Source organism: Schistocerca gregaria, chromosome 1, assembly GCF_023897955.1.
Source record: "Schistocerca gregaria isolate iqSchGreg1 chromosome 1, iqSchGreg1.2, whole genome shotgun sequence".
In the NCBI taxonomy this organism is placed as follows: Eukaryota; Metazoa; Arthropoda; class Insecta; order Orthoptera; family Acrididae; genus Schistocerca; species Schistocerca gregaria.
Genome location: NC_064920.1, coordinates 924093378 through 924119800, shown reverse-complemented (window position 1 = coordinate 924119800; position 26423 = coordinate 924093378). Strand labels below are relative to the sequence as shown.

General features: G+C 43.2%; 1 protein-coding gene across 1 annotated transcript in view; it reads left to right on the top strand.

The window, feature by feature from the left end:
- Positions 1–708: 708 nt before the first annotated feature.
- The window catches only part of LOC126281649 (uncharacterized), a 61270-nt gene continuing 35555 nt past the window's right edge, over positions 709–26423 (top strand). The window contains exons 1-2 of the mRNA XM_049980828.1: positions 709–931; positions 18520–18756. Coding sequence (XP_049836785.1) covers positions 709–931; positions 18520–18756 — 460 coding nt within the window. The remainder of the gene's footprint in view (positions 932–18519; positions 18757–26423) is intronic.

Genomic DNA, 26423 nt, shown 5'->3' with positions numbered 1-26423 from the left:
AAATTATTAATACCCAAGATCTTTTTCTTATAGTTCCGTGATTAGTTTTAAGTAGCGGAGCATGATCAGTGTTTTTGTTTTCAGCGTATATATTTGTTTGTTTGTTCATTGTTTTGTGTGTTTCTTTGATGTGGTGTCCGCACCACATCACATTTTGTCGGTTTTGTGTGCAATTTCTGTACCGCAACAAGTCGTGCATGTAATTACAGTGTTGGAGCGGCGTTGTTGAAATTTTACGTCTATGTGGAAAAAATATATGCAGTAGATTATTTTTATTGTGCATTGTAGATAAATTAGTTTTTAATGAATGATCACGAGAGGTAAGGCACGACTATTATCCAACGAAGCTAAAACAAAAGAGGATAGGATAATGGATAAGGGGCAGTTTACTGACGGGGATAGGTTCGGAGATGCGATGGGAACTTTTTTAGCAGGACAGGACGACAGGGTCATTGATGAGGACGGTGATTTGGACGCGATCTTAGAGCAACGTCGCGGCCGTGATTATGATAGTGAGGCAGAGGATGAAACAGAGACAGGCACACAGGTCGATACGGCAGCAGAAGTTTATAATCAAACGAACGAGAGCAGACAGGGCCCAGCTCGGTCAAGTCAGAGCTCTAGCGCCCAGGTGTCCAGAGTTACATCGCCCATGTTTGAAGAGGATCAAAAAATGACATAAACCCAATACTGAGCTTCCTACGATCAATGAAACAAGAAGCTCACGAACAGCGTGAGAAGGAGAAGAATGAAGCTGAGAAACAGCGTAGGAAGGAGAAGGAAGAAGATGATGAACAGCGAAAAAAGGAGAAGGAAGATGCTGAGAAACAATGTAAGAAGGAGAAGGAAGGAGATGATGAACAGCGAAAGAAGGAGAAGGAAGACGCTGACGAACGGCGTAAGAAGGAGAAGGAAGAAGCTGACGAACAGCGTAAGAAGGACACTGAGGCAATAATTTCGCATATAGGAGAAATTCGAGAGGAATTACTAACAATAAAGAAAGAATGTGGAGAAGTAAAACAAATGTCAATGTCTGCACAAAATGTAGGAGGCCTGGCCAAAACGGCAGCAATAGGGGCAATGAATGTCGCGGAAGAAACTTCTAAACTCGCAGGGCGCTTGCGACGTACAACACAATCCCACTCAAAATCCCTAGCGTTCTTAAAAACTCAAGGTAATATCGCGGTTGCGAACGCCACGAAACGAATGGAAGAAGTAGATAGTCGGATAGCAAAACTAGAGCAAAACGGGCACAGGAGCACTGCGCGTTCGGATACCAATGATGGAGTACACAGAATTGTGTCTCCGAGGAAAAGCCCGCCGTGCTCTAGCCCAATGACCGAGAGCGGAACTAATAATGCAGACGCAGAAACAGCGAGTAATAGCTCCAATAATTGTAGCCCACTTAGGAGAGTGAATTCTGAGTGCCACGTCCACTGTGATACAGAGGTAGCACATCACAGTTATCAGCAAGATAGAACAGGACACTCAGCAGACGTGCAAGTATCGGAAACGAGTGACAACACCAGTGCGAGGATCAGACAGGATTTTGATCACAATCACTTCCTGTCGATACTAAAATTCCATAAGTTCAAAGATAATGGAGGGTCGATCCATCCGAAGAGTTTGGTGATGCAGTTTACAAATTCATTACCGGCATCATGGCCAACCCAGGCAAAATCAGAGTTCATGTGTGGACACATCGAAGGTCAAGCCGCGGAAAAGATGCGGGGTGTGGCAGTGACGTGTCGGACATATCAGGAATTTGTTGGTGCATTCCTGCGGACCTACTGGTCAAAGGAAACGCAAGACAGGATTAAAGAGGAAATTATATTTTGTCCTGAACTGAAAGTGTCCAGGCATAGGAGCGCAACCAAATTTCTTGATGATTTACTCAAGAAGAATCAATTTTTAGGTAGTCCATAAAGCAACGGAGAAATCATTAAATTTTGCTTTTCCAAATTGCCAGATAGGTACCAACAGACACTTGTCGGGAAGTGTGGATCTGACACAGAAGCATTCAAGAGTCTATTGCGCGAACTCGAAGTAGTCTTTAATAAACAAGACGCAAAGGAAAGGAAGAAGGGACAAAGTAACAAATACCACAGTCCAGGAAGGGAAGACGACAAAACATCGCATAATCGCACTGGTCAGTTAGGAAAACAGGTTTACGGAAGTCAAGGTTACGCTATTCCAGGTTATGGAAACCAGAGACACGGAAACCAAAACGTTAGGAAACAGGGTCAATCTAGACAAGGAATCTGGGATAGGAGGAGTAACGAACGACAAAGCGACCGTAATTGGAGAGAGCGAAACCAAGGACAACAGTGGAGTCAGGAGATTGAAACTAGACCCTCAAATCCTAATGCACGTCAGAGGGAGAGCTTAACAAGGGATTGACGCCAGACTAGTGCGAACACAGGCCGCCGGAATTTCGCACGTAATCACGGACCTGGCCAACTACGGATGATAACTTACGAAGATTTATCAGAAATCCTGCTCGAAGAACGTAAAACAACTCCTCGACAGGATCGGCAGCCTCTTATCACAGTAGCAATAGCTGAAAAAGTAGTGGAAGCTACATAACAGCTATATCTGAGGCAGCATACAAGAGGTGCTCTCAGGAGGTGGACTGGCCTGACCTATCGGTTAAGAAAACCAAAATAAAAGGGGCATTAGCGGGTAAATATACGGAGGTCACCCAACAAACAAGACTGGAATTCTCCTGCTAAGGACGCAAAATACAGTCTAACTTCTGGATCGTGCCAAATCTGGCGATCGACATGATAATAGGAACGGACTTCCTAAATGAGCATGAAGCGATAGTTGATCTAGGACGAGGTGAAGTGGTTTTGAGGAAAGGGAATCCCGTCCACATTAAGTTCGACGACCAGCTGATCCCAGCTCAAGTACCGTCTAACTGTGTACGGATAAACTATGCGTGTCTGAAAGACAGAAAGGAAGAACAGGTCGACGTTGCGGGTAGGCGAGAGGACACGGATGAGAATGAAGTCGGAAAAATGGGAGAAATACAGGAGAAAATAGGAGAAAAAGTGGAAGCAATAAAGAATATAAGGTGCGACCACCGCAAAGAACTTCATAAATTACTTGTAGAACATGCGGAATTTTTCATTCCCAAGACAGGATCAATAAAGAACTTCCAACATGAATTCCGTGTACGTGCGCACAACCAGCTTCGTGTGCCACGCTACCCAATCCCCTTGGCATATCGACAGAAAGTAGCAGCTGAAATTACGCGAATGCTGAGAGAAGGATTAATAGAACCTGCGGCTTCAGCCTATAATAACCCGTTAAGAGTAGTCGAGAAGGCAGATGGTAGTATTCGTTTAGTCTTGGACTCGCGAAAGATTAATACCATAATAGAACCCGAAAAAGACAGACCGGAACGATTAGAGGAACTTTTACAAAACTTCCATGGAATATCAATCTTTTCATCAGTTGATCTAAAATCGAGTTTCTGGCAGATCGAGCTCCACCCAAATTGCAGACAGTACACAGTCTTTTTAGCATTTGGTAGATGTTACCGGTTTCGTCGTCTACCATTTGGTTTGAACATTTCGTCTGCCGCATTCATTTGGGGGCTGGACGGTATACTAAGCGATAATTTGAAACGTCATGTCGCCAGCTATGTGGACAATTTGCTGATCGCGGAGAAATCTTGGGGAGAGCACAATGCGGTCCTCGGTGAACTCCTTGCGACATTCAAGGAATACGGAGTGACTATCAATATCGAAAAATCGAATTTTGGGACGTCCTCTGTCAAATTTCTAGGACATATCATCACGGGTGAGGGCATTGCGCCAAATCCCGAAAAGATCGAAGCGATTGAAAAGTTTCCCATTCCTACTACAAAGAAGCAGTTAAGGGAGTTCTTAGGGATCATAAATATTTACAACCGCTTTATACATGTCAAAACTCAGAGCAGTCCTAGGTTGCATCAACTTACAGGAAAGAAGATTCCTTGGGAATGGGATAGGGCGGCCAAATCCGAATGGAAAGCATTAAAATTCGCATTATTACAAGCACCCATCCTCTCACACCCTAATTTAGCAGAAGAGGTTTGCATAGTAACGGACAGTTCATACTCACGTCTGGGTGTCATGGTGTTCCAAGACTATGTACATGAAGCAAACAGGGTGTGGAAGACAATTGCGTTTGGTAGCAGAGTACTAGCCACGAGTGAGAGGTACTACTCGGTAACCGAGTTAGAGGCGCTGGCTATTGTATGGGCGTTTGAAAAATTCCGATACCTTCTGTTTGGTCGCAAGGCGAGGGTCTACACAAACCACAAGGCACTCACGTTCCTGATGACTGCAAAGCTATCAGGCAGCTCATTAGGTGGGCATCATATCTGCAGCACTACAATTTTTCGATAGAATATATCCCCGGCAGTCAGAACATTATTGCAGACGCCTTATCACGGTCACCGATCGGATTTGAGCACAACATGAGAGAAGAACTGGAGGAAAATCACTACTGCCTTTTCTATATGCAGAAAGTAGCCTTTGAAAATTTTATTACCTGAATTATGCAGGACATCAAGAAGGAGCAAGACTTACCCTGCCCTAGTGTTATTGAAACAGAAATGGATAGACAGAAGACACGCCGCCGTCAGGCAGTTCTACCTCTTGCGGAAAGGCATAATTTTCCACCGAAATTATGCCAATGACTCTGAATGGGGGGTATGCATCCCTGAACACCTAATAAACAAGGTTATATGGCATACTCACCTCAGCTATGGACACTTCGGACCACGCAAGTGCAATCTCAGGCTAAGGACCATGTGTTACTTTCGAAACATGGAGCGTCGAATTCGGAGGGTACTGTCGGTGTGTAAAGATTGCCAAAAGGCTAAGCACACCACTGTGAGGATGCAGGCACCATTATACCCAATCGTACCGACCAAATTAAGACAATTAGCAGCAACAGATTTGATGGGGCCTTTGCCAAGAACAAGAAGAGGATATACTTACGTGTTAGTGTATGTTAAACTAACGTCCAAATACTTTACCTTTACGGCACTGAAGAGGGCGACAGGACGAACTGTATCAAGAGCCATAATACAGGATTTCCTACCAGAGGTTGGTCATGTGAGTAGAATAATTTCTGATAACTGGCTACAGTTTAAGTCAAAAACATGGAGGGAGAAGTTGCGTCGATATAAAATTTATCCCATTTTTATACCTTCACACCATCGGAGCTCGAATGCTGCAGAACGGGTTATTAAGGAACTCGGAAACTTGAGGTGATTGTACTGTAACAAACAGCACACGATATGGGACATTTTCCTTAAAGACTTCCAGGAAGTGATCAATGAGGCACCCCATAGGATAACAAAATTGGCACCCATTACAGTACTGAAAAACCGGATTCCTAAGGACTTGATAACCGAGGTTGTAAACTTCCCTCCAAGGGCGCGAACGCAGCACCGAGCCGTAGTGGATTTGGCTCGCAAGAGGATACGGGCTGCAGCAGGGGAGCTCGTCTACAACACTCCCAAATTGGACAAAGGATGCTCGTGAAATCTTTCCGACTCTCTAACAAACAAAAAATGAAATGCCAAAAATTCTATTCTGTTTACAACGGCCCGTACCGTATAAGGAGAGCAGCTTACCAGAATGCTTATGAACTGAAGACGCTGAAAGGAAAGAAGTCCATAGGACTCCACCACATCTCTCACATAAAGGAATTCGTGGAATAGTAGTAGTGTAAGTGGTGTACACAGTAGAATGGGCAAATACATGAACCTTGCTATAATAGTAGTGTAAGTGGTGTACATAGTAGAATAGGCAAATATATGAACCTTTCTTCGGGGAACAATAATCGTTGCATTAATGGATCAAGATTGCCAAAGTATTAATACGCTGCGTTGTCTTGCATAAGAATTTACTGCTGCTATCCTTTTTTTTTATGTTCGCGACTTCCAATGTCGATGGAGTAGGAGACACTACCTTTCCATGACCAATGATTTTGTCCTTTCCTGTTTGGTGTCCATGTTGAGTGATAATGTTGAGTGAGGAGATGTTGTACAAACGGGTGCATACAAGAACGTGCTCTTAGAAGCGTTCTGAGAAGTCGTGATACGCTCCATAGCGGCCATAACCACTTCGTAAGACAACAGGCGCGCGCCAAACACTTGTGATAGAAAACCCACACTATATTAAGGATCTAGTTACTGTTAAATCCTGAAGTTTAACTTATCCTAGTGTATGGTACTCTCTATTTTTTTTACCTTATACAACACTCTTACATAATTCCTGTGACGCTGAGATGTCCCGCTGCTCGCCGCTATTGACGACAGTGATGTGCGCGCCGTACGACATGGCCTCCTAGTTCTCACTACGCCTCACTGAAACTCCAGAGACTGGATTAGCCATGGCTATACAAGACAATAAATTTATAGTTTCAACTTCTTTTTCTATGTGATGCGGTTTTCGCCATCAAAGCACACCTTTCCAGAGACAATGTAATATGACCAAGCCTGGACTGGTTCTTGTTGAGGATTCCGTCGTCCACCACACACCAGCTACACAGTATGTCACGAATCTCCAAGTATAATTCCTTGGTTATTCATCTGCGACAATCACAAGCAGCACGCTAAATCTCCAACCAGCACATTGGCATGGTAGGCTTTATGCCCGCATTTCTACCTTCTAGGGCACCAATGGAAACAAACGCCCACAGGTTCACCCCGACTTGTAAGAAAACGATGTTGGCGCATCACTGCAAAAACTATACTGCTCATATTCATCCTCGAAATCAAGCAATATACCACAATCTTGCAGTGCACTGACGCGTGCCTGCAAGCATTTAGTTGATCAGCCAATATAGCGTCACACACCACGTACAGTAGTGAGATCGGTCTCTACACAAATATCAAGATAGATTATTTCCATGTCTAGATTAGATATACCAAGATTTTGTTATAATGATAGCCATAGATTGATAACTATAAACTTCAAATAAGAGTGTCTGAAATGACCGACCATCAATGTACCGTTATGTAAATTTATTATAACATAGAAGGTCATGGGGAAAAGTTAGAAAAAAAAAGAGATCATCGGCTATCTGCAAGAAGGGGAGCGTCAGCGCGCCACCTGACGAGAAGGGTGCCGCAGCGTCCGGTCCTACAAGCTGACAGTCTCCGGGCCGTATACCTGAGGGATTAGGCGGCAGACAGCCCTCGCCGGACCACAAGCGAAAGCGTGGCTGGCCGTTGACACTGACACGCGACCAGCACGCAACAGCCAGCTAGCTCTCCGGACGCGGCAGCCGTTTGGAGGGATTCCCTACGGCAGACCACGTTGTCGTGAGTACACGAAGATGACATAAGGTGTCAGAACCTGCGCCTCATGTGCCTCAGGACAGAAAGGGACGCTATATAATCATCTATTTGAGTTTTACAACTCACTAGCATTGGCCGATCTGCATACACAAAGCAGTATCGTGCCACAAACTCTAACAAATGGATTGTCTCATTTCTAACTTCTCCTCTCACTTAGAGAGCAGTTGTAGCAATCGTTGCTCCTAGTTCGATCCAGTCTGGATGACCTCACACACTTGTGGAGTTGCTCCACGTGCCATCATCCCTCGTCGAACTGCATTATTGGGAAACGTAAAGTACTGTCCAGGGAAAGAAGAGACCTGAACTAGTGATGCATCCAAACTAGTAGACCTCAGAGACAATTAATCGACGTGAGGAGAGCCTATCACTATGTCTTCCTACCGTACTGCCGTGATCATACGCGTGTGTCTTGGTACAATTTCAACAGAGTACTGCAGATGCTCCAGCACACCCTATTGCTGTTGCAACAACGTAGCAACAACAGCCGACGTTTAGCCCGATGTGATGTCAGTACTGTGGCCCCATACCAAAAGCCCCCCTCCGATGCCCAAGACATAGAACCATGTGCATCAGTGCATATGACTCAACATACCAACCCCCTCAGAGAAACTAACGAGTTTGTGAAGTGCTTCGAATATTTCCAACAATGTGATTCAGTGCCACATTCTCAGCACAGTCGTGAACATTGTGCAATGTACAAGCACAGCTTGACACCCCATGAACCTCGTTTTTTTTTTCTTAAATTTCTTTCTCTAGTATTGTTTTTGTAATGTATGTTATACCCTGTATGTGTTTGTGAATTTGCACTGTAATTCTGATGTAGGTGATACAGTAGGGCGCACAAATTACAAATTACTGTATTGTTCTCTACAGCATGTTTTCTTCGTATTCTGAATTTTTTTGTTGTGTGTAGGCAAACAGTGTGCCTGAAGTCCCCATAAACTGAAGCAGATACCACCACTGTCATCGTGAATGGACCATCAGTTCAGGGAACATTTTGTAAAGGTTATTCTTGCTGCAGGGAGATAGAATGAATCGGAGGTTGTAATTAGATTCTGAAAGCTCACAAAGAGATTGTTAACTTAAATATTATCATGTATGATTGAGTTCAGGTCAGTTTAATGATTGAAATTGTTGTAACATCTTGGGCATTCAATTGCCGAGCACTGCAACACTGATTGTAAAGAATAAACTGCTCCATATTTGGCTCACGTGCCCGGGCCATATTTAGAGCGTGAATGTCTGTGTGAATCGGTGTTTGGAAGGAGCTCTCTGGGTATGGATGTGTGATGTGAGTGTTAGAGTTCCATATTAAGAAGGTGAAGTTGGCTACATCATAAATAATCCTCCCTCTATGAGCAGAAGCCCCCTCTTAGATTTCTATCTTACTCTGAGTAGTTCCATTTTCATCTCTAACTGCATGCGGTGCAAAGTTGCTATTCCTTCACACGCGGACTTCCCACGCAGCGGCTCTCGTCAGCCGGGTGGTCCGGTGACAGGCGGGCTCTGCTGATCTTGAAAGGGTTAAGCCGACGGGTGTGAGGGAGTCGAGTGGATGCTTTCCAGACGCCGACGTTGTCAGTAGAGCTGCGGAGACACGTCCGCAGGAGCCTGAAGGAGCGGTTGAGCTAGAGATTCCGATAATTCGCAGAAACTTAGCGAAAACACTTTCTGGCGGGCTACCAGCGAGGCGTGGGAATGACTTGTGTCCCCAGGCAGTCTTGCCGCCCAAATTCCAGCGTTTTCTGCCAAATCGTAACTGTGATTGGTTTGCTCAGGACATAGCTCTGTGACGTAGCAAAATCAGGGCAGAAATTGGCGCAAAGGATCTCCATTGGTGGAATGGTAGTGCTCCGGCAATAGAGTGGAATTTTCCGTAGGTTTTCGAGTTGCTGATTGGAACGTTTGACCACGGCCACTGTCGTGGGGGCGGGAATGTTATGTGTTCAGTTTGTACGGGTGCTCTTGTGGTAGTCGCCTCTCAGCTTTCGGTCGGAGTAGGTTACAAGACTGAGCTCTCGCTGCTCTGGACAGCCTGCCTTCCGTTGGCTGTCTAATATTCTTTTATTTGATTGTAACTGTTTAACGAAGTCGCTGAAGTTTCGACTTCAACGTAACTTTCCGAGTACAGTTGGCAATTGAGCGTTCTGCGTACAAGCGGCCTATGTTGTCTGTCTGGAGCAGTTTTGGCTAAAGTTGACTGTATCGGAGTGACTTCGCTTGTTAAAATCAATCACTGTACCGTCAGTGATTGTGTGGCGAGCCTTCTTCGTCTCCCTCAGAGGCGCATTTGTATTGCTAGGAGGTCTTTAGTCTGGAACAACCAGACCAGGATAATTTGCTTCGGACTGTACTCGCGACATTATCGTCACCACGACGGGACTTCGAAGTAACCAGCCATCGCCTCCAGTACGCCAGATCGTGTCCGTGCAGTTAAGAAGCCAGCTTGGCAATGTACGTCCGCAGCACCGGCAAAGCAGGCAATTTTGCTAGGTGATAATCAGAGCTCAGCAGGGCGCGCCTGTTTGTCTTTTCTAACTTTGTTCTGTCTTGAGTGTTCCTTGTCTGAGTTCTCGCTAATGTAGCAGCAATTAATGTTGGGTTAGCTGTGTCTCTCTCTTAAGATTTGAGTTGCAAGGAATTGGCTCCACATACCACTTCGTCATAAACGTTACAATCTAGTTTAGGGACAACTTCACCTTCACAGCATTTATTTGAGTATGCAATTTGAGCCAATTTGAAGTATTGTAAATGTTTCATGTGTTTTTGTTTATTATTTTGTGTTTGGTCTTGGTAAATAATATTGTTATTTTGGACAGAACATTCATTCTGTTAATCGGTAGAGCACCCCTATCATTTCTCACTACGTTAATGAAACCTTCCTTTATTTAACTTATTTATCAAATTAAATTATTGCAGCTGGCAAACTCTTTTCTACTCCACTTGCAGGGACGATTACAGTCAGATCGTGTATCTTTTTAATCCATGTGCAACAGCAAAAATCGGAGTTAGAATAGGGGGGGGGGGCGGAGGGGACCTTAGAGCATCATTTACATATGTAGATTCTAGAAGAATTTAGTGTTAAATACACCTCTAGCTCCGGCACCTCGCATCGTAAGCAAAATGGACCCACGGGAGGTGAAAACTAAAGCGCTTTCCTACATTACAAAGAGGGTCAGATAATGACAGTGTTGTCGGAAAAGCGTACAACAGCGAGTAGCCGTTCTGTTGTGTAGGTTTACCTGCTCCCGAGCTGTGGCGTATATGACTGCCATTAGCCGTCTGTACTTTCCGCCTGCCGGGCGTACATGAATACCCGTAGCCGTGTGGACTTTCCGCCCGCTGTAGTACATCTACGCCAGTACCCGTCTGACCTTTCTACCCATCAGGCATGCATGTACGCCCGTAGCCGCGAAAAGGTTAACGTGTGAAAAACTACCATAAACTGTTTTTCCTACAACCTCTTTTCAATTTAGAAAGCGGTTAATATTTTCATTTACTGATGTACGCAAAATTTTTGCAATACTCGCTCACACGTTTATTGTACACGATTTTCATGTGAGTTAGTCCACTCAACATGAGCCCACTTGAGATGCCCCGCCCAGATTTTTCCTAATATGGACGCGTATTCGCCTATAGTTGACCCTTGGCTGACACTCGCATGTAGTAACTACTTACAATTGTTATTCAGTTTGTATACTTCTTTCTAAAATGCAAATTAGTATTTCGGTTGAAGAAATCGTCAAAATAATGTTATTAAAAAAATGAGGAAGAGAGCAAAGTTACACTATTGCCCATTAAAATTGCTACACCACAAGATGACGTGCTAGAGACGCGAAATTTAACAGACAGGAAGAACATGCTGCTACATGGAAATGATTAGCTTTTCAGAGCATTCAAACAAGGTTGGCGCCGGTGGCGATACCTCCAATGTGCTGACATGAGGAAAGTTTCCAACCGATTTCTCGTACACAAACAGCAGTTGACTGGCGTTGCCTGGTGAAACGTTGTTGTGATGCCTCGTGTAAGGAGGAGAAATGTGTACCATCACGTTTCCGACTTTGATAAAGGTCGGATTAAAGCCTATCGCGATTGCGTTTTATAGTATCGCGATATTGCTGCTCGCGTTGCTCGAGATCCATTAACTGTTAACAGAATATGGAATCGGTGGGTTCAGGAGGGTAATACCGATCGCCGGGGACGTTTGCAAGACAACAAAGATTCTACACGAACTGTTCAAAGACGTTTGCAGCAGCATGGACTATCAGCTCGGAGACCATGGCTACGGTTACCCTTGACATTGCATCACAGACAGGAGCGCCTGCAATGGTGTACTCAACGACAAACCTGGTTCTCTAATGGCAAAACCTCATTTTTTCGGATGAATCCAGGTTCTGTTTACAGCATCATGATGGTCGCATCCGTGTTTGGTGACATCGCGGCGAACGCACATTGGAAGCTTGTATTCGTCATCACCATACTGGCGTATCACCTGCCGTGATGGTATGGGGTGCCATTGGTTACACGTCTCGGTCACCTCTTGTGCACATTGACTGCACTTTGAACAGTGGACGTTACATTTCGGATGTGTTACGACCCGTGGCTCTACCCTTCATTCGATCCCTGCGGAGCCCTACATTTCAGCAGGATAATGCACGACCGCATGTTGCAAGTCCTGTACGGGCCTTTCTGGATACAGAAAATGTTCGACAGCTCCCTGGCCCGCACTTTCTCCAGATCACTCACCAATTGAAAACGTCTGTTCAATGGTGGCCGAGCAACTGGCTCGTCACACGTCAATCACTACACTTGATGAAGTGTGGTATCGTGTTGAAGCTGCATGGTAACTGTGCCTGCATACGCCATCCAAGCTCTGTTTGATTCAATGCCCAGGCGTATCAACGCCGTTAATACGGTCAGAGGTGGTTGTTCTGGGTACTGATTTCTCAGGATCTATGCACCCAAATTAAGTGAAAATGTAATCACATGTAAGTTCTAGTATAATATATTTGTCCAATGAATACCCGTTTATCATCTGCATTTCTTCTTGGTGTAGCAATGTTAATGGCTAATAGTGTATTAACGGGCAACACTTTGAGAGACGGTGTTACACTACAAATGATTAATGTGGACACCATATATGTACTGAGTTAACTAACGGGAAAAGGAATACTTTCAAGTGCACAAAACACCTGTATTGTAAACTTGATACACTTATAAATGCATGTGCTGTGAAATAATCAGTAACCACAACCTGATTAGCACAGAAGATGCTTAGCTACTGAGGTGGGGCTTTTGTTAGTAGCGTATCTAGTAATCAATACTTCCGCATAACGTTATAATATCTGGTCAGTCTCTATATAGAAATGAGGTTTGTATTATTATAAACACATTAATCTTGATGTCAAAACAAGCCTACAATGATGTGATTAAATCTTCATTCAACAAAAGAAAAGCCGTGCAGACAAAAATGCCAGTACCGAAATTTTCTGTTCTAGGTAAGAAAAATTGCACAGTACATTTGGTGTGTTCTTCTACAACATTGATTCCAATTTTTTTATAAATATTTCTAACAAAATAACTTGTAAGTTTCTTTGGCAGGACTACGATGTATTACTCAATGATGCCAGTAATAAAATTTTCGAAGTTGTTTTATTTAGTACCAGTTTACATATCTTTACAAACAGAGAGATGAGGTCAGGAATTTTACAATTTGGCGTCGTAGAACGAAAATTATTACACAGTGATACACTCAAGTGGACCAATAAAAAATATACTTAGTCTTTTCGCAGGTAATGATCACTGCTTATAGCCTCTAACGAGAATTTCAGCCGTATGATCAATTTTCAGTTTTCAACTGTGGCTTCGATGTCGTAGTACTTTTTATCGTCATTCTTGGCCATCACAATAGATCTTTCTGCAACGTAATGTATGCCACAAGCCAGTACAGTGCTAGTGAGCTCACTTGTACCACTGTTATCGCTTACCGAGATTGCTCTAACACCTCATAGCCTTCAATGTATCGTGATCGATCAATGCACGGCTAATACTTGCAATGACAAGTTAGGAAATAGAGTATCTTATTGAATGGAAACAATTTATACAGTGTGGTAAGAACACTTGTTTCGTTACAAACGGTGAAAACTCCTGGTATCTGTAGTTCTGCTGTGAAGTTCAGCTAGTAATGATGAGTACTCTGTTGACAATTCACAGAAGGATGAGATATACTTGGAAAAGGCTGGAAGATTCCGAAAGATTTCTGTTATTATACATCATGGTCAGAAAGAGATTATGAAATCATATATTGGATTGTAAGGCGTACTCAGGAGCAGATATGGACGTAGATCATAATTTAGTAATGAGAAAAATAGTTGGCTAAAGTTTAGGAAACTCGTCAGGAGAATAAATGCTTAAAGAAGTGTGATGCAGCAGTACTCAGAAATGAAGAGATACGCTTGAAGTTCCTATGACTGTAGATACTGCGATAATTAATAGCTCAGTAAGTAGTATCTACAGTCATAGGCACATCAAGCGTATCTCTTCATTTCTAAGTACTGCTGTATCACACTTCTTTAAGCATTGATTCTCCTGACTAGTTTTCTGAACTTTAGCCTACCTTTTTTTCTCATTACTAAGTAAGAGGAATATATATTTCTAAAAACAGCAGAAGTTGGAACGAAAAACATAGGTACAAGAAAGGTAACTGCGAGAAAACTACGGGTAACAGAACAAATATTTCAGTTGATTGACACAACAAGGAAGTACAAAACTGTTTAGGTTAATTCAGAAATATATAAACAAAAGTCACTTAGGAATGAAATCGGTCAGAAATGCAGGGAATCTAAGACGCAATGTTTGCATGAAAAATATGAGAAAAAAAATGAATGATTGTCAGAAAGACTAAGCCAAGATACAGAACGTTCAAACCAGCATTCGGCTACAACATGAAAAGTGGAAAGAGAATTGGACTGTTAAATGCTGAGAAGAGGGTGGACAAGTGGAACGAGTTCATTGAAGGCCCCTACGAAGGGGAGGACTCGTCTGATAATGTGACAGAAGACGGAACAGGAGTCTAAATGGAAGCGATAGCTAATTAAAAGAGCTTTGCCAAATTTAATATCAAATGAGGCAGGAGGTCTAGGTAACATTTGGTCGAAATTTGTAAAATAATTGGGGGAAATTACAACAAAACGACTAATCACCTTGGTGTAAAGATTGTATGTGACTGGTGATACTTCATCAGGCTTTCGGAAAAACATTATACAAACGATTCCGAAGAACGGAAGGGGCGACAAATGTGAGAATTGTCCTACAATCAACTTAACAGCTCGCGCATCCAAGTTGCACACACGAATAACACACATAGGGATGGAAAAGAAAATTATAGCTCTTCTAGATGATCTTTTTAGCCTTAGGAAAGGTAAAGGGGCCCGAAAGCAATTCTGACGTTGTGGTTGATAATGAAGGCCAAACTAAAGAAGAAGCAAGACACGTTCATAGGGTCTGGCGAGTGGAAAAGCCGTTCGACAGTGTCAAATGGTGCAAGATGTCCGAAATTCTGAGAAAAATAGGGGTAAGCTGCAGAAAAGGAGCGTAATAATCCTACAATATGTAGATCAGAGGGAATGATAAGAGTGGAAGATAAAGAACGAATTACTTGAATAAAAAGGTATGTAAAAAGGGTATGTAGATAAAAAAAGGTTCAAGAGTTGGATTAAAATTCAGTGTGAAAGGATATCAATAATAAGATATGCTGATGAAATTTCTATACTCAGTAAAAAGTGAAGAAGAATTATAGGACCTATTGAATGGAATAAACAATCTCTTGAGTAAACCGAAGAAAGAGAAAGTAGCGAGAAGCAGCAGAAATGAGACTAACGAGAAACTTAAGATAGTAATTGATGATAACGAAGAAGATGAAGTTAAGGAATTCTGCTGGCTAGGCAGGAAACGAACCCATGATGGACGGAGCAAGCAGGACATAAAAACCAGACTAGCAGTGACAAAAAGAGCATTCCTGACAAAGAGAGGTCTGCTAGTACCAAACATAGTTCTTAATTCGACAAACAAGTTACTGAGAATGTGCGTTTGCTGGAAAGTATAGTGTGGCAGTGAATCATGGAGTATGGGGAAACCAGAACAGAATAGAACAGAAACATCTGAGATGTAGTGCGACAGAAGGATGTTGAGAATTGGTTGGACTGATAAGGCAAGGGGTGAAGAAGTTCCACAGAATCGGCGAGGAAAGGAATATACGTTTGGGAAACACTGACAAGACTGTGAAGACCACACTGCCTAATTCTATTGTACTAGGGGGTGCTGTAGAGGGTAAAAAATGCAGAAGAAGGGAAAGATTGGTATACATGTAGCAAATAACAGAATGTGAGGCGTAACGCCGTATAGCGATCCTGCCTTGGAGGCGGTTAAGTGGGAGATGTGTGTGAGAGCTGGATAGTAACAGATGGTGACGCGAGACTGGACGCGCACGTAGTTTATGTATCAGCCGATAGAGGACAATATTGGATAGGGGGACTGTGATTTTAGTTTCGATTGTGCCCACTAGAGTACACTAAAGTAATATAATCTTTTTCATAAACTGTTCATGTATTTTCATAAAGTGTTATTATGTCTTTTTGTGTATGTAAAATGTTATAAATGTGTTTTAGCAGTATGAATGATGCGTGAGTGTGGTTTAAGGTGAATAGGAAGACAATTGTTTAACGAGTTATGCAGTAGGATTTAGTGTGAGAAGATTTCCAAGAAGTATGGATATGGACAAAGCGGATTTTTGTAGAATAGATTTGTAAAGTAAGTTTATGGTAAAGGGAAAGTTAATTCAGGTATAAATAACAATAGTAAATAAATTTATGCATTAACAAAACTTCAGCATATTAGTTAAATACGTCGGCAAAAAGTGCAGTCGTTAGGTTTACTATTTCGCGATTGGTTATTGTTGAAAAGCGCGGACTGAAGCGGGAGAATGTTGTTTTGTTATTGGCAGCGGAGCAAACTGACCAATGGTAAAGCAATATTCTTCGCGCGCCTTTCTCTGCTGGCAGAGAAGACTTAGAGTATTCTAGAGAAGAGTCGGAGCCTAGCCATGAAACAGTTCGGACGTGTGTAGTAGTAGTTCCGATGGAAATGATAAGTTGCCGGATCTAGCAGTGTTGCATATATTAAAAGTGTGGTAAAGTGACGGCATAATTACTCCGATGGATGTGTAGAAATTTCGGAATTTTGAAGTTAATTTTGTGACGAGAAAAGACTTATATTCCGCGTGGCGTATTGAGCAGGTCGGTGGCTAAAAACTGTGACTGCATTTGGTACCGACAGACTTAATATCTGGCGAGCATTCTCAATGAAAAACAATCAGTATTTTTGTAGCTATTACGTTTTCGGAAAATGCAACACCATAAACTTGCTAACGTGAGTGAAAGGGATTGTGAGTGACTGTGTTAAGAGTAGCACAGGCTTGGCAGTGGTACTTATTCACCTAAGTTTCAGAATATATTAATTGAGGACAAAATTTTCAACCTCTCATTTCGTGTGGAAACTTAGTGACTTTAATTGTAGCCTGGTTCACGTCGAAGTACAGTAGGTTTCGCTCGGCTTCCCTACTGATTATTATTATTATTATTCGTGTCTGAAGCATTTACAATATATAAAATAATGTACAATATTTACATGTTGTTTGTAGATACATTTACAAGATAATTATTTACACTTTTGCCGCCCAGGAGTTAGCGACCTCTATTGCATTTGGCGTTGCATGTAGCAAGTCTTCTGTTGTGCATGCTGCTGGACATTGGGTACACTGGAGCAGGTGGGAGGTCGTCTGCGTTGCTCCACACTCGCAGAGGGGCGGCTCCTCTAGGAAACCCGATTTGGTCAGATTGCTCTTACATTTCGTGACACCCGAGCGTAGTCTGTTGAGGGATCTCCATGTACTCCAACTCTCTGTGTAGCCGGGTGGTAGTCTTTCGCTTGGTGTAATCCATCCCACAGTACTAGTAAGCCTTGCACGCCATAGTTCGATTCGGCATTGCTGTGGTGCCCCAACTTAGAGCCTCGGTAGATCTAAGGAAGCTCTTTCTGGATTTTAGTCATGGGTTTGCTGGCTGATAGCCATATAGGGGGTGAGCTGCTGAAGTTTCTGATTTTTCCTTCTCGCTTTTTGCTGCTACCTCCCGGCGGATGTCGGGGGGTGCAATTCCCGCGAGGCTGTACAGTTTATCCAGAGTAGGCTTCAGGCACCCGGTGATGATACGACAAGTATCATTAAGAGCAACAACTACTGTTTTGGCATGGCAAGAATTGAACCACACTGGGCTTGCGTATTCTCCGGCAGAGTAACACAACGCGAGGGAAGAGGTTCTCACAGTGTTGGCGTGTGCTCCCCACGTTGTGCCTGTTAGATTTCTGATGATATTGTTCCTGGCTGCCACTTTTTGCTTGGTATTTAGGCAGTGCCTCTTGTATATTAATGTATGATGATATGCTGAGACAATGTTCACAGGTAGGCGCAGGTTCGTCGTAAAGGCACGGAAAGAACCGCTAGTGTCAGACTGAAAGGCACAGGGGAAAAAGAGACTTCTGTGAACGTCGAATGTCTTTCTGACTTTGAATCCTTTCTTTGAAAACTTAATGAATGCGCCTCACTTTTGCTTTGAATTCACCATCGTTTCGAAAACTGGTGTGGTTATCAGTACCCTAGAACTTAGAACTACTTAAACCTAACTAACCTAAGGACATCACACACATCCATGCCCGAGGCAGGATTCTAACCTGCGACCGTAGCAGTCGCACCGTTCCGGACTGCGCGCCTAGAACCGCGAGACCACCGCGGCCGGCTCTTTTCGAAAAGAATAAAATATAATCCCGAAAAATATGTGTAGAGAAGTATAAAGAACTACTGAGATATCGTGCGCAATTTGTGCTGTCTATAACAGTTAATTCTCCGACGTACCTCTCTGAGACCGCACATATGTGCGCAGTAAGTTACGGCATGTGAATGACTCTTGCACTCTTGCGAATTTCCATTCGAGAGGGATCCAGGCGTGGGGGCGATAGGAATTTTCAGCAGTTTCTCGCCTGGAGGAAGGGGACCAGTAGTGGAGGTTGCGTGTTTGTTAGGTCACAAGGGGGACGCGCAGCGGACCGCAGGCTGGGCGATGCGGCTTCAGTATGCAGTCCGCGCAACAGTCGCCCCCGGCGGCCGGGGCTGTCTGGCCGCTACGTGCGGCGAGTGGGAGGCCGTGCGACAAAGCGGCCGTCTGCGCCGCAGCGCGCGCCACCCTGCCGCGATCTGGAGCCGCCCCGCCGCATACAGAGCGGCGACCGCCGCGTCGCCACCTTGCACCAGCACGTGGCTGGGGCACGGCAGGCAGCGCGTTAGCGAGGTGGAGGTCAAGTCGTCCTAGCGATAGCTGCGGCTTTCCTGGCGGAACAGCGAACCGGGTCTTCTGGAGCCCCGCAAATGGTGTAAAGTGGGTAATGGTGCTCACACTATCCTCGACGACTGACATGGATAACGGAACTTAAAGTGGTGCGTATGTACCAATTGGTTGTATGTAATCAGCGATACGTGCATTCCAGCATGTAGCACCCCTATTGTCGGCCAGAGAGTTTTTCACGGGCATATCATCAGTGACAAGTGTAAGGATGTAGAGGCTTATCTCACTAGGGGCAAGTTGGATACTGCCTACAGGAAAATTAAAAAGACCTTTCGAGGAAAGAGAGCTACTTGTATGAAAATCAAGAGCTCAAATGGAAACCCAGTTCTAAGCAAAGAAGGGAAAGCAGAAAGGTGGAAGGAGTGTATAGAGGGTCTGTACAAGGGCGAAGTAATTGAGGAGAATACTATAAAAATGGAAGAGGATGTAGGTGAAGATGAAATGGGACATACGATGCTGCGTGAAGAGTTTCACAGAGCACTGAAAGACCTGAGTCGTAAGAAGGCCCCGGGAGTAGACAACATTCCATTAGAACTACTGCCGGCCTTGGGAGAGCCAGTCCTGACAAAACTCTACCATCTGGTAAGCAAGATATATGAGACAGGCGAAATACCCTCAGACTTCAAGAAGAATATAATAATTCCAATCCCAAAGAAAGCAGGTGTTGACAGATGTGAAAATTACCGAACTATCAGTTTATTAAGTCACAGCTGCAAAATACTAACGCGAATTCTGTAAAGACGAATGGAAAAACTGGTAGAAGCCGACCTCGGGGAAGATTAGTTTGGATTCCGTAGAAATGTTGCAATACGTGAGGCAATACTGACCTTACGACTTATCTTAGAAGAAAGATTAAGGAAAGGCAAACCTACGTTTCTAGCATTTGTGGACTTAGAGAAAGCTTTTGACAATGTTGATTGGAATACTGTCTTTCAAATTGTGAAGGTGGCAGGGATAAAATACAAGGAGCGAAATGCTATTTACAATTTGTATAGAAACCAGATGGAAGTTATAGGAGTCGAGGGACATGAAAGGGAAGCAGTGGTTGGGAAAGTAGTGAGACAGGGTTGTCGCCTCTCCCCGATGTTATTCAATCTGTATATTGATCAAGCAGTAAAGGAAACAAAAGAAATGTTCTGAGTAGGTATTAAAATCCACGGAGAAGAAATAAAAACTATGAGGTTCGCCGATGACATTATAATTCTGTCAGAGACAGCAAAAGACTTGGAAGAGCAGTCGAACGGAATGGACAGTGTCTTGAAAAGAGGATATAAGATGAAAATCAACAAAAGCAAAACGAGGATAATCGAATGTAGTCGAATTAAGTCGGGTGACGCTGAGGGAATTAGATTAGGAAGTGAGACACTTAAAGCAGTAAAGGAGCTTTGCTATTTGGGGAGCAAAATAACTGATGATGGTCGAAGTAGAGACGATATAAAATGTAGACTGGCAATGGCAAGAAAAGCGTTTCGAAAGAAGATAAATTTGTTAACATCGAGTATAGATTTAAGTGTCAGGAAGTCATTTCTGAAAATATTTGTATGGAGTGTAGGCATGTATGGAAGTGAAACATGGACGATAAACAGTTTGGACAAGAGGAGAATAGAAGCTTTCGAAATGTGGTGCTACAGAAGAATGCTGAAGATTAGATCGGTAGGTCACATAACTAATGAGGAGGTATTGAATAAAATTCGGGAGAAGAGGAGTTTGTGGCACTACTTGAGAAGTAGAAGGGACCGGTTGGTATGACATGTTCTGAGGCAACAGGGGATCACAAATTTAGTACTGGAGGGCAGCGTGGAGGGTAAAAATCGTAGAGGGAGACCAAGAGATGAATACACGAAGCAGATTCAGAAGGATGTAGGTTGCAGTCAGTACTGGGAAGTGAAGAAGCTTGCACAGTATAGAGAAGGATCGAGAGCTGCATCAAACCAGTCTCGGGACACAAGACCACCACACACACATAATCAGTGAGTGATCTCTTTCATTTGGCGACTGCTTAAGAGGGAGCGATTGCGAAGATGTGGAAGGAGTGTGGAGAGGGAGCTGGCGGACAGCAGGTGTTGGCGACCCCACTGCGACGGGGGCTGCCGACCGGCTGGAGCCTCGCGGGTAAGGAGTGCGCCTGGGAGGGAGCGGAGGCTTACGAGCAGCCAGTTGAATGTCTCAGAGGAGTAGCGCGTCGTACGGCGGAGCTGACTAGCGTCTCGGCAGTTTGTGGCCTCTCACCCAATTATTTACAGCAGAGCGTCCACTTGAGCTGCTCAGCTGGTTACTACCGTTATTTGTGAGCCGCTATATTGAATGTTACTACTTGTTTGGAAATTGTTCTTCGGTTCTGTCCTTAAGTGGTTACTGTTTAAGTTCTATGCCCCTAGTGCACTGTGTTTTCCCACACCACTTCGATGTAGTTGTTATTTCATTTGGCTCGGTTGTGCCTACATTTTTAGTCCTCTCCAGCGTGCCAAGTTCTGCGGAACTTCCGGCTTGTTAATTAATTGTTGATAATTGTTATTCTGGAACTTCTGCCTCTGAGCTGAGGGTGATCTGGTAGTTAAAGTGTCCACATTTTGAGAGTATCTCACTGTAACCTTAGTATTGTGAATTTGTTTCAAGTAAATACACTTTTAACTACGCTAAGAAGACGGCTCAGAGTACTCTTGCTATTTTTCAAACTGTGAACATTTATTTTAAGGCTTATTTTCCTCTTGAAAATTTTCTTGAGCTTTTGAGAAGTTTTTTAATTGATTTTCGAACAGTAACAGTAACAGTATTAACAGTAGCACTACCCAAATACCGATTCCGATACACTTCGAATATGCTGTAGTCTGGGTCAATATATGAGACACGTAGCTTTTTATACGTGCCCATACGGTCGTTGAAGCTGTGAAAACCTTCCCGAAGAAAATTGATTGTTATCTTTCGGAGGACATATGGTCGAAACAGTAGGAGATGAGTTATAACATACAATATGTTATAACATATAATATGTTCAAAGATTATTTCCATAATTGCTACTATAGTTTACAAGTGTGCGTTCACATCTTCAAACCTTCTGATATATTCCATAGTCCCCTCCTCACCTCACAATTTTTGAAACGGTAAAACGTTTATGTGCAGTAAATATAATAGTATATTTAACAATAAATTCAACCATATATGGCCACGCGGGGTAGCCGAAAGGTCTGAGGCGTCTTTTCACGGTCCGCGCGGCTTTCGAGTCCTCCCTCGGGGATGGGTATGTGTGTCGTACTTTGCGTAAGTTAGTTTAAGTTAGACTAAGTTGTGTGTAAGCTTAGGGGCCGATCACCTCAGCAGTTTGGTCTCATGAGCCCTTACCATAAATTTCCATATTTTCAACCATATATGACAAAGTTACATCCCGAAGCATGGGTCAGATATAAGGTGGAAGTGTCTATATATGCCACTATACGCGCGCTCTATCTGCTGTATGACGCTTTTCATATATGGATAGAGTGATGTGTGCAGTTTAACAGTGCAACCGTAAAAGACGGGCTTCTGAAGAATATAGCTAAAGCATTAACGTCTCGCTCTTGGTCGAGTCCGGGAATAACAAACGTGGAAGTGGCGAGGGGCTATTCCTGTTTTTTTTTTTTTTTTCCTGTGGCCTTTGTTTTATTTTTTGTTTTTTTTTTATTTTATTTCGTTTCTTTGGTTGTTTGGTTTTGGATATTACGTTTGACATCCAATTTGTTGTTATCTAGATTTAGGTTGTGTTGCATTATGTTTGATAATCAGTGCAATAATGAGTGGATCTTGTATTTTCCATTGCAAAGAAATGCTACATGGGCATACATATTATGCACCTCGCGCATCTTAACACTGTAATACAACTGCACAATTTACAGCACATGTCACAATTTTTAATAATTAACCCTGAAGTTCACATTTATCATGTCATTCTGTTTATGAATTCTTCTCGGGTTATCAGCCGAGTGGTGGAGTCGTCTTGTGGCAACGTTTCAATGAGTTTCGTACCCATCGTCTTCTGGCGAAGTTTTCCTGTGATGTACCCGCTCTTGAGCCACGCATACCTAAAGATGTTCAGAAAACGAGGGGATGAAAACTGAGTATGGATCAAAGATTGAATTTTCAGGATGATTCGCTAGTGGCTGTAATTATTAAAAGACACCTCCATAGGATCCAACATAAGTATGTGGTTGAATGGAGAGACTTGCTTCGAAATCAGAGACAGAATGTGTACTGCTATAGATCTGAAAAGAAAATGTATTCATCATAGCGATTTATGTATTCCGTACGACCTCAGTCTAGCGTTGGATTTTTTAAGCCATTCGTAAAATATCACACCACCTACTGTATGTGATCATTCTCAATTAAGCGTCATCCTCCCTACAGGCCAGTAGATGTATCACAGAACCTCTGACAAAGAGTCGAGATAGAATGCGGAAAAAATGATGTTTGTTAGCTTCAGAAATAACAAGCGGTCGAATGAGGGAGTTGCAAATATCGACATAATAGCCCGTTCCTTAGTTAATCACTTTCTAAATTCTGTGGGAATGGCGTCTTTATTAAGAGCTTACACCGCCGGCGACGTGCACCCATGCTTTTGGTCTGTTGATACACACACTCAGCAATCACCGTCTGTATTCAATGTCGCGGTATTTCTGTGGAAAACCACTTCATTCAGAAGCAATACCATATTTCGATTTGTAAAGTCCAAGCATGCCATCATCCTCTGGTTTGGACAGGTGGGATTGTGACCCCCACCTCCACCTCTGTTGTGGCTTCAGAGTATCTCCAAATCAACATTTGTAGGACACCGAAAATTCCAACCACTTTTTCTTGTATGTACGACAGTACCTCGAATGCTGTTTGTGTTTTTTTACACGTAATCTTATCGGATTCGAAATATGTCATAAAATTTAAGACATTTAATTATTCTGATTTTTTCTGTACTTAGACACCAGTGTGCTTCGAGAAATGAGGAAAATAAAAAAGAAAATGGTTCAAATGGCTCTGAGCACTATGGAATTTAACATCTGAGGTCATCAGTCCCATGGAGCTTAGAACTACTTAAACCTAACTAACCTAAGGACATCACACACATCCATGCACGAGGTAGCATTCGAACCTGAGACCGTATCAGTCGCGCAGTTCCGGAGTAAAGCAACTAGAACCCCTTGGCCACCGCGACCAGCAAAAAAAGAGCTTTAACATCCCTGACCCCAGCAGCAAATATAAATTATACATTCCGCATTTCAGAAAAGTGTAGAACATAGACATTTTTCTCTTTCTGTCAGCGACTTCAAACAGGCAACTCGAATATTGGTGAGTATACTGTTTAGAGTTAGATGGATATTTACTTCGACTTCCAGATTCCAGATATCGTCATTGTAGAGCGTTCTTTTTTTTGGGGGGGGGGGGGGGGTGGGGGGGAGGGGGGTCATTAGTCTTCTGACTGGTTTGATGCGGCCCGCCACGAATTCCTTTCCTGTGCTAACCTCTTCATCTCAAAGTAGCACTTGCAACCTACGTCCTCAATTATTTGCTTGACGTATTTCAATCTCTGTCTTCCTCTACAGTTTTTGCCCTCTACAGCTCCCTCTAGTACCATGGAAGTCATTCCCTCATGTCTTAGCAGATGTCCTATCATCCTGTCCCTTCTCCTTATCAGTGTTTTCCACATATTCCTTTCCTCTCCGATACTGCGTAGAATCTCCTCATTCCTTACCTTATCAGTCCACCTAATTTTCAACATTCGTCTATAGCACCACGTCTCAAATGCTTCGATTCTCTTCTGATCCGGTTTTCCCACAGTCCATGTTTCACTACCATACAATGCTGTACTCCAGACGTACATCCTCAGAAATTTCTTACTCAAATTAAGGCCGGTATTTGATATTAGTAGACTTCTCTTGGCCAGAAATGCCTTTTTTGCTATAGCGAGTATGCTTTTGATGTCCTCCTTGCTCCGTCCGTCATTGGTGATTTTACTGCCTAGGTAGCAGAATTCCTTAACTTCATTGACTTCGTGAGCATCAATCATGATGTTAAGTTTCTCGCTGTTCTCATTTCTACTACTTCTCATTACCTTCGTCTTTCTCCGATTTACTCTCAAACCATACTGTGTACTCATTAGACTGTTCATTCCGTTCAGCATATCATTTAATTCTGCTTCACTTTCACTCAGGGTAGCAATGTCATCAGCGAATCATATCATTGATATCCTTTCACCTTGTATTTTAATTCCACTCCTGAACCTTTCTTTTATTTTCATTATTGCTTCCTCGATGTACAGATTGAAGAGTAGGGGCGAAAGGCTATAGCGTTGTCTTACACCCTTCTTAATACGAGCACTTCGTTCTTGATCGTCCACTCTTATTATTCCCTCTTGGTTGTTGCACATATTGTATATGACCCGTCTCTCCCTATAGCTTACCCCTACTTTTTTTTCTGAATCTCGAACAGCTTGCACCATTTTACATTGTCAAACGCTTTTTCCAGGCCGACAAATCCCATGAACGTGTCTTGATGTTTCTTTAGCCTTGCTTCCATTATTAGCCGTAACGTCAGAATTGCCTCTCTAAAGCCAGACTGATCGTCACCTAGCACATTCTCAATTTTCTTTTCCATTCTTCTGTATATTATTCTTGTAAGCAGCTTTGATCCATGAGCTGTTAAGCTGATTGTGCGAAAATTCTCGCACTTGTCAGCTCTTGCCGTCTTCGGAATTGTGTGGTTGATGCTTTTCCGAAAGTCAGATGGTATGTCGCCAGACTCATATATTCTACACACCAACTTGAATATTCGTTTTGTTGTCACTTCCCCCAACGATTTTAGAAATTCTGATGGAATGTTATCTATCCCTTCTGCCTTATTTGACCGTAAGTCCTCCAAAGTTCTTTTAAAATCCTATTCGGATACTGGATCCCCTATCTCTTCTAAATCGACTCCTGTTTCTTCTTTTATCACATCTGACAAATCTTCACTCTCATAGAGGCTTCCAATGTATTCTTTCCAACTACCTGCTCTCTCCTCTGCATTTATCAGTGGAATTCCCGTTGTACTTTTAATGTTACCACCGTTGCTTTTAATGTCACCAAAGATTGTTTTGACTTTCCTGTATGCTGTGTCTGTCCTTCCGACAATCATATCTTTTTCTATGTCTTCACATTTTTCCTGCAGCCATTTCGTCTTAGCTTACCTGCACTTCCTGTTTATTTCATTCCTCAGCGACTTGTACACTCCTGGAAATTGAAATAAGAACACCGTGAATTCATTGTCCCAGGAAGGGGAAACTTTATTGACACATTCCTGGGGTCAGATACATCACATGATCACACTGACAGAACCACAGGCACATAGACACAGGCAACAGAGCATGCACAATGTCGGCACTAGTACAGTGTATATCCACCTTTCGCAGCAATGCAGGCTGCTATTCTCCCATGGAGACGATCGTAGAGATGCTGGATGAAGTCCTGTGGAACGGCTTGCCATGCCATTCCCACTTGGCGCCTCAGTTGGACCAGCGTTCGTGCTGGACGTGCAGACCGCGTGAGACGACGCTTCATCCAGTCCCAAACATGCTCAATGGGGGACAGATCCGGAGATCTTGCTGG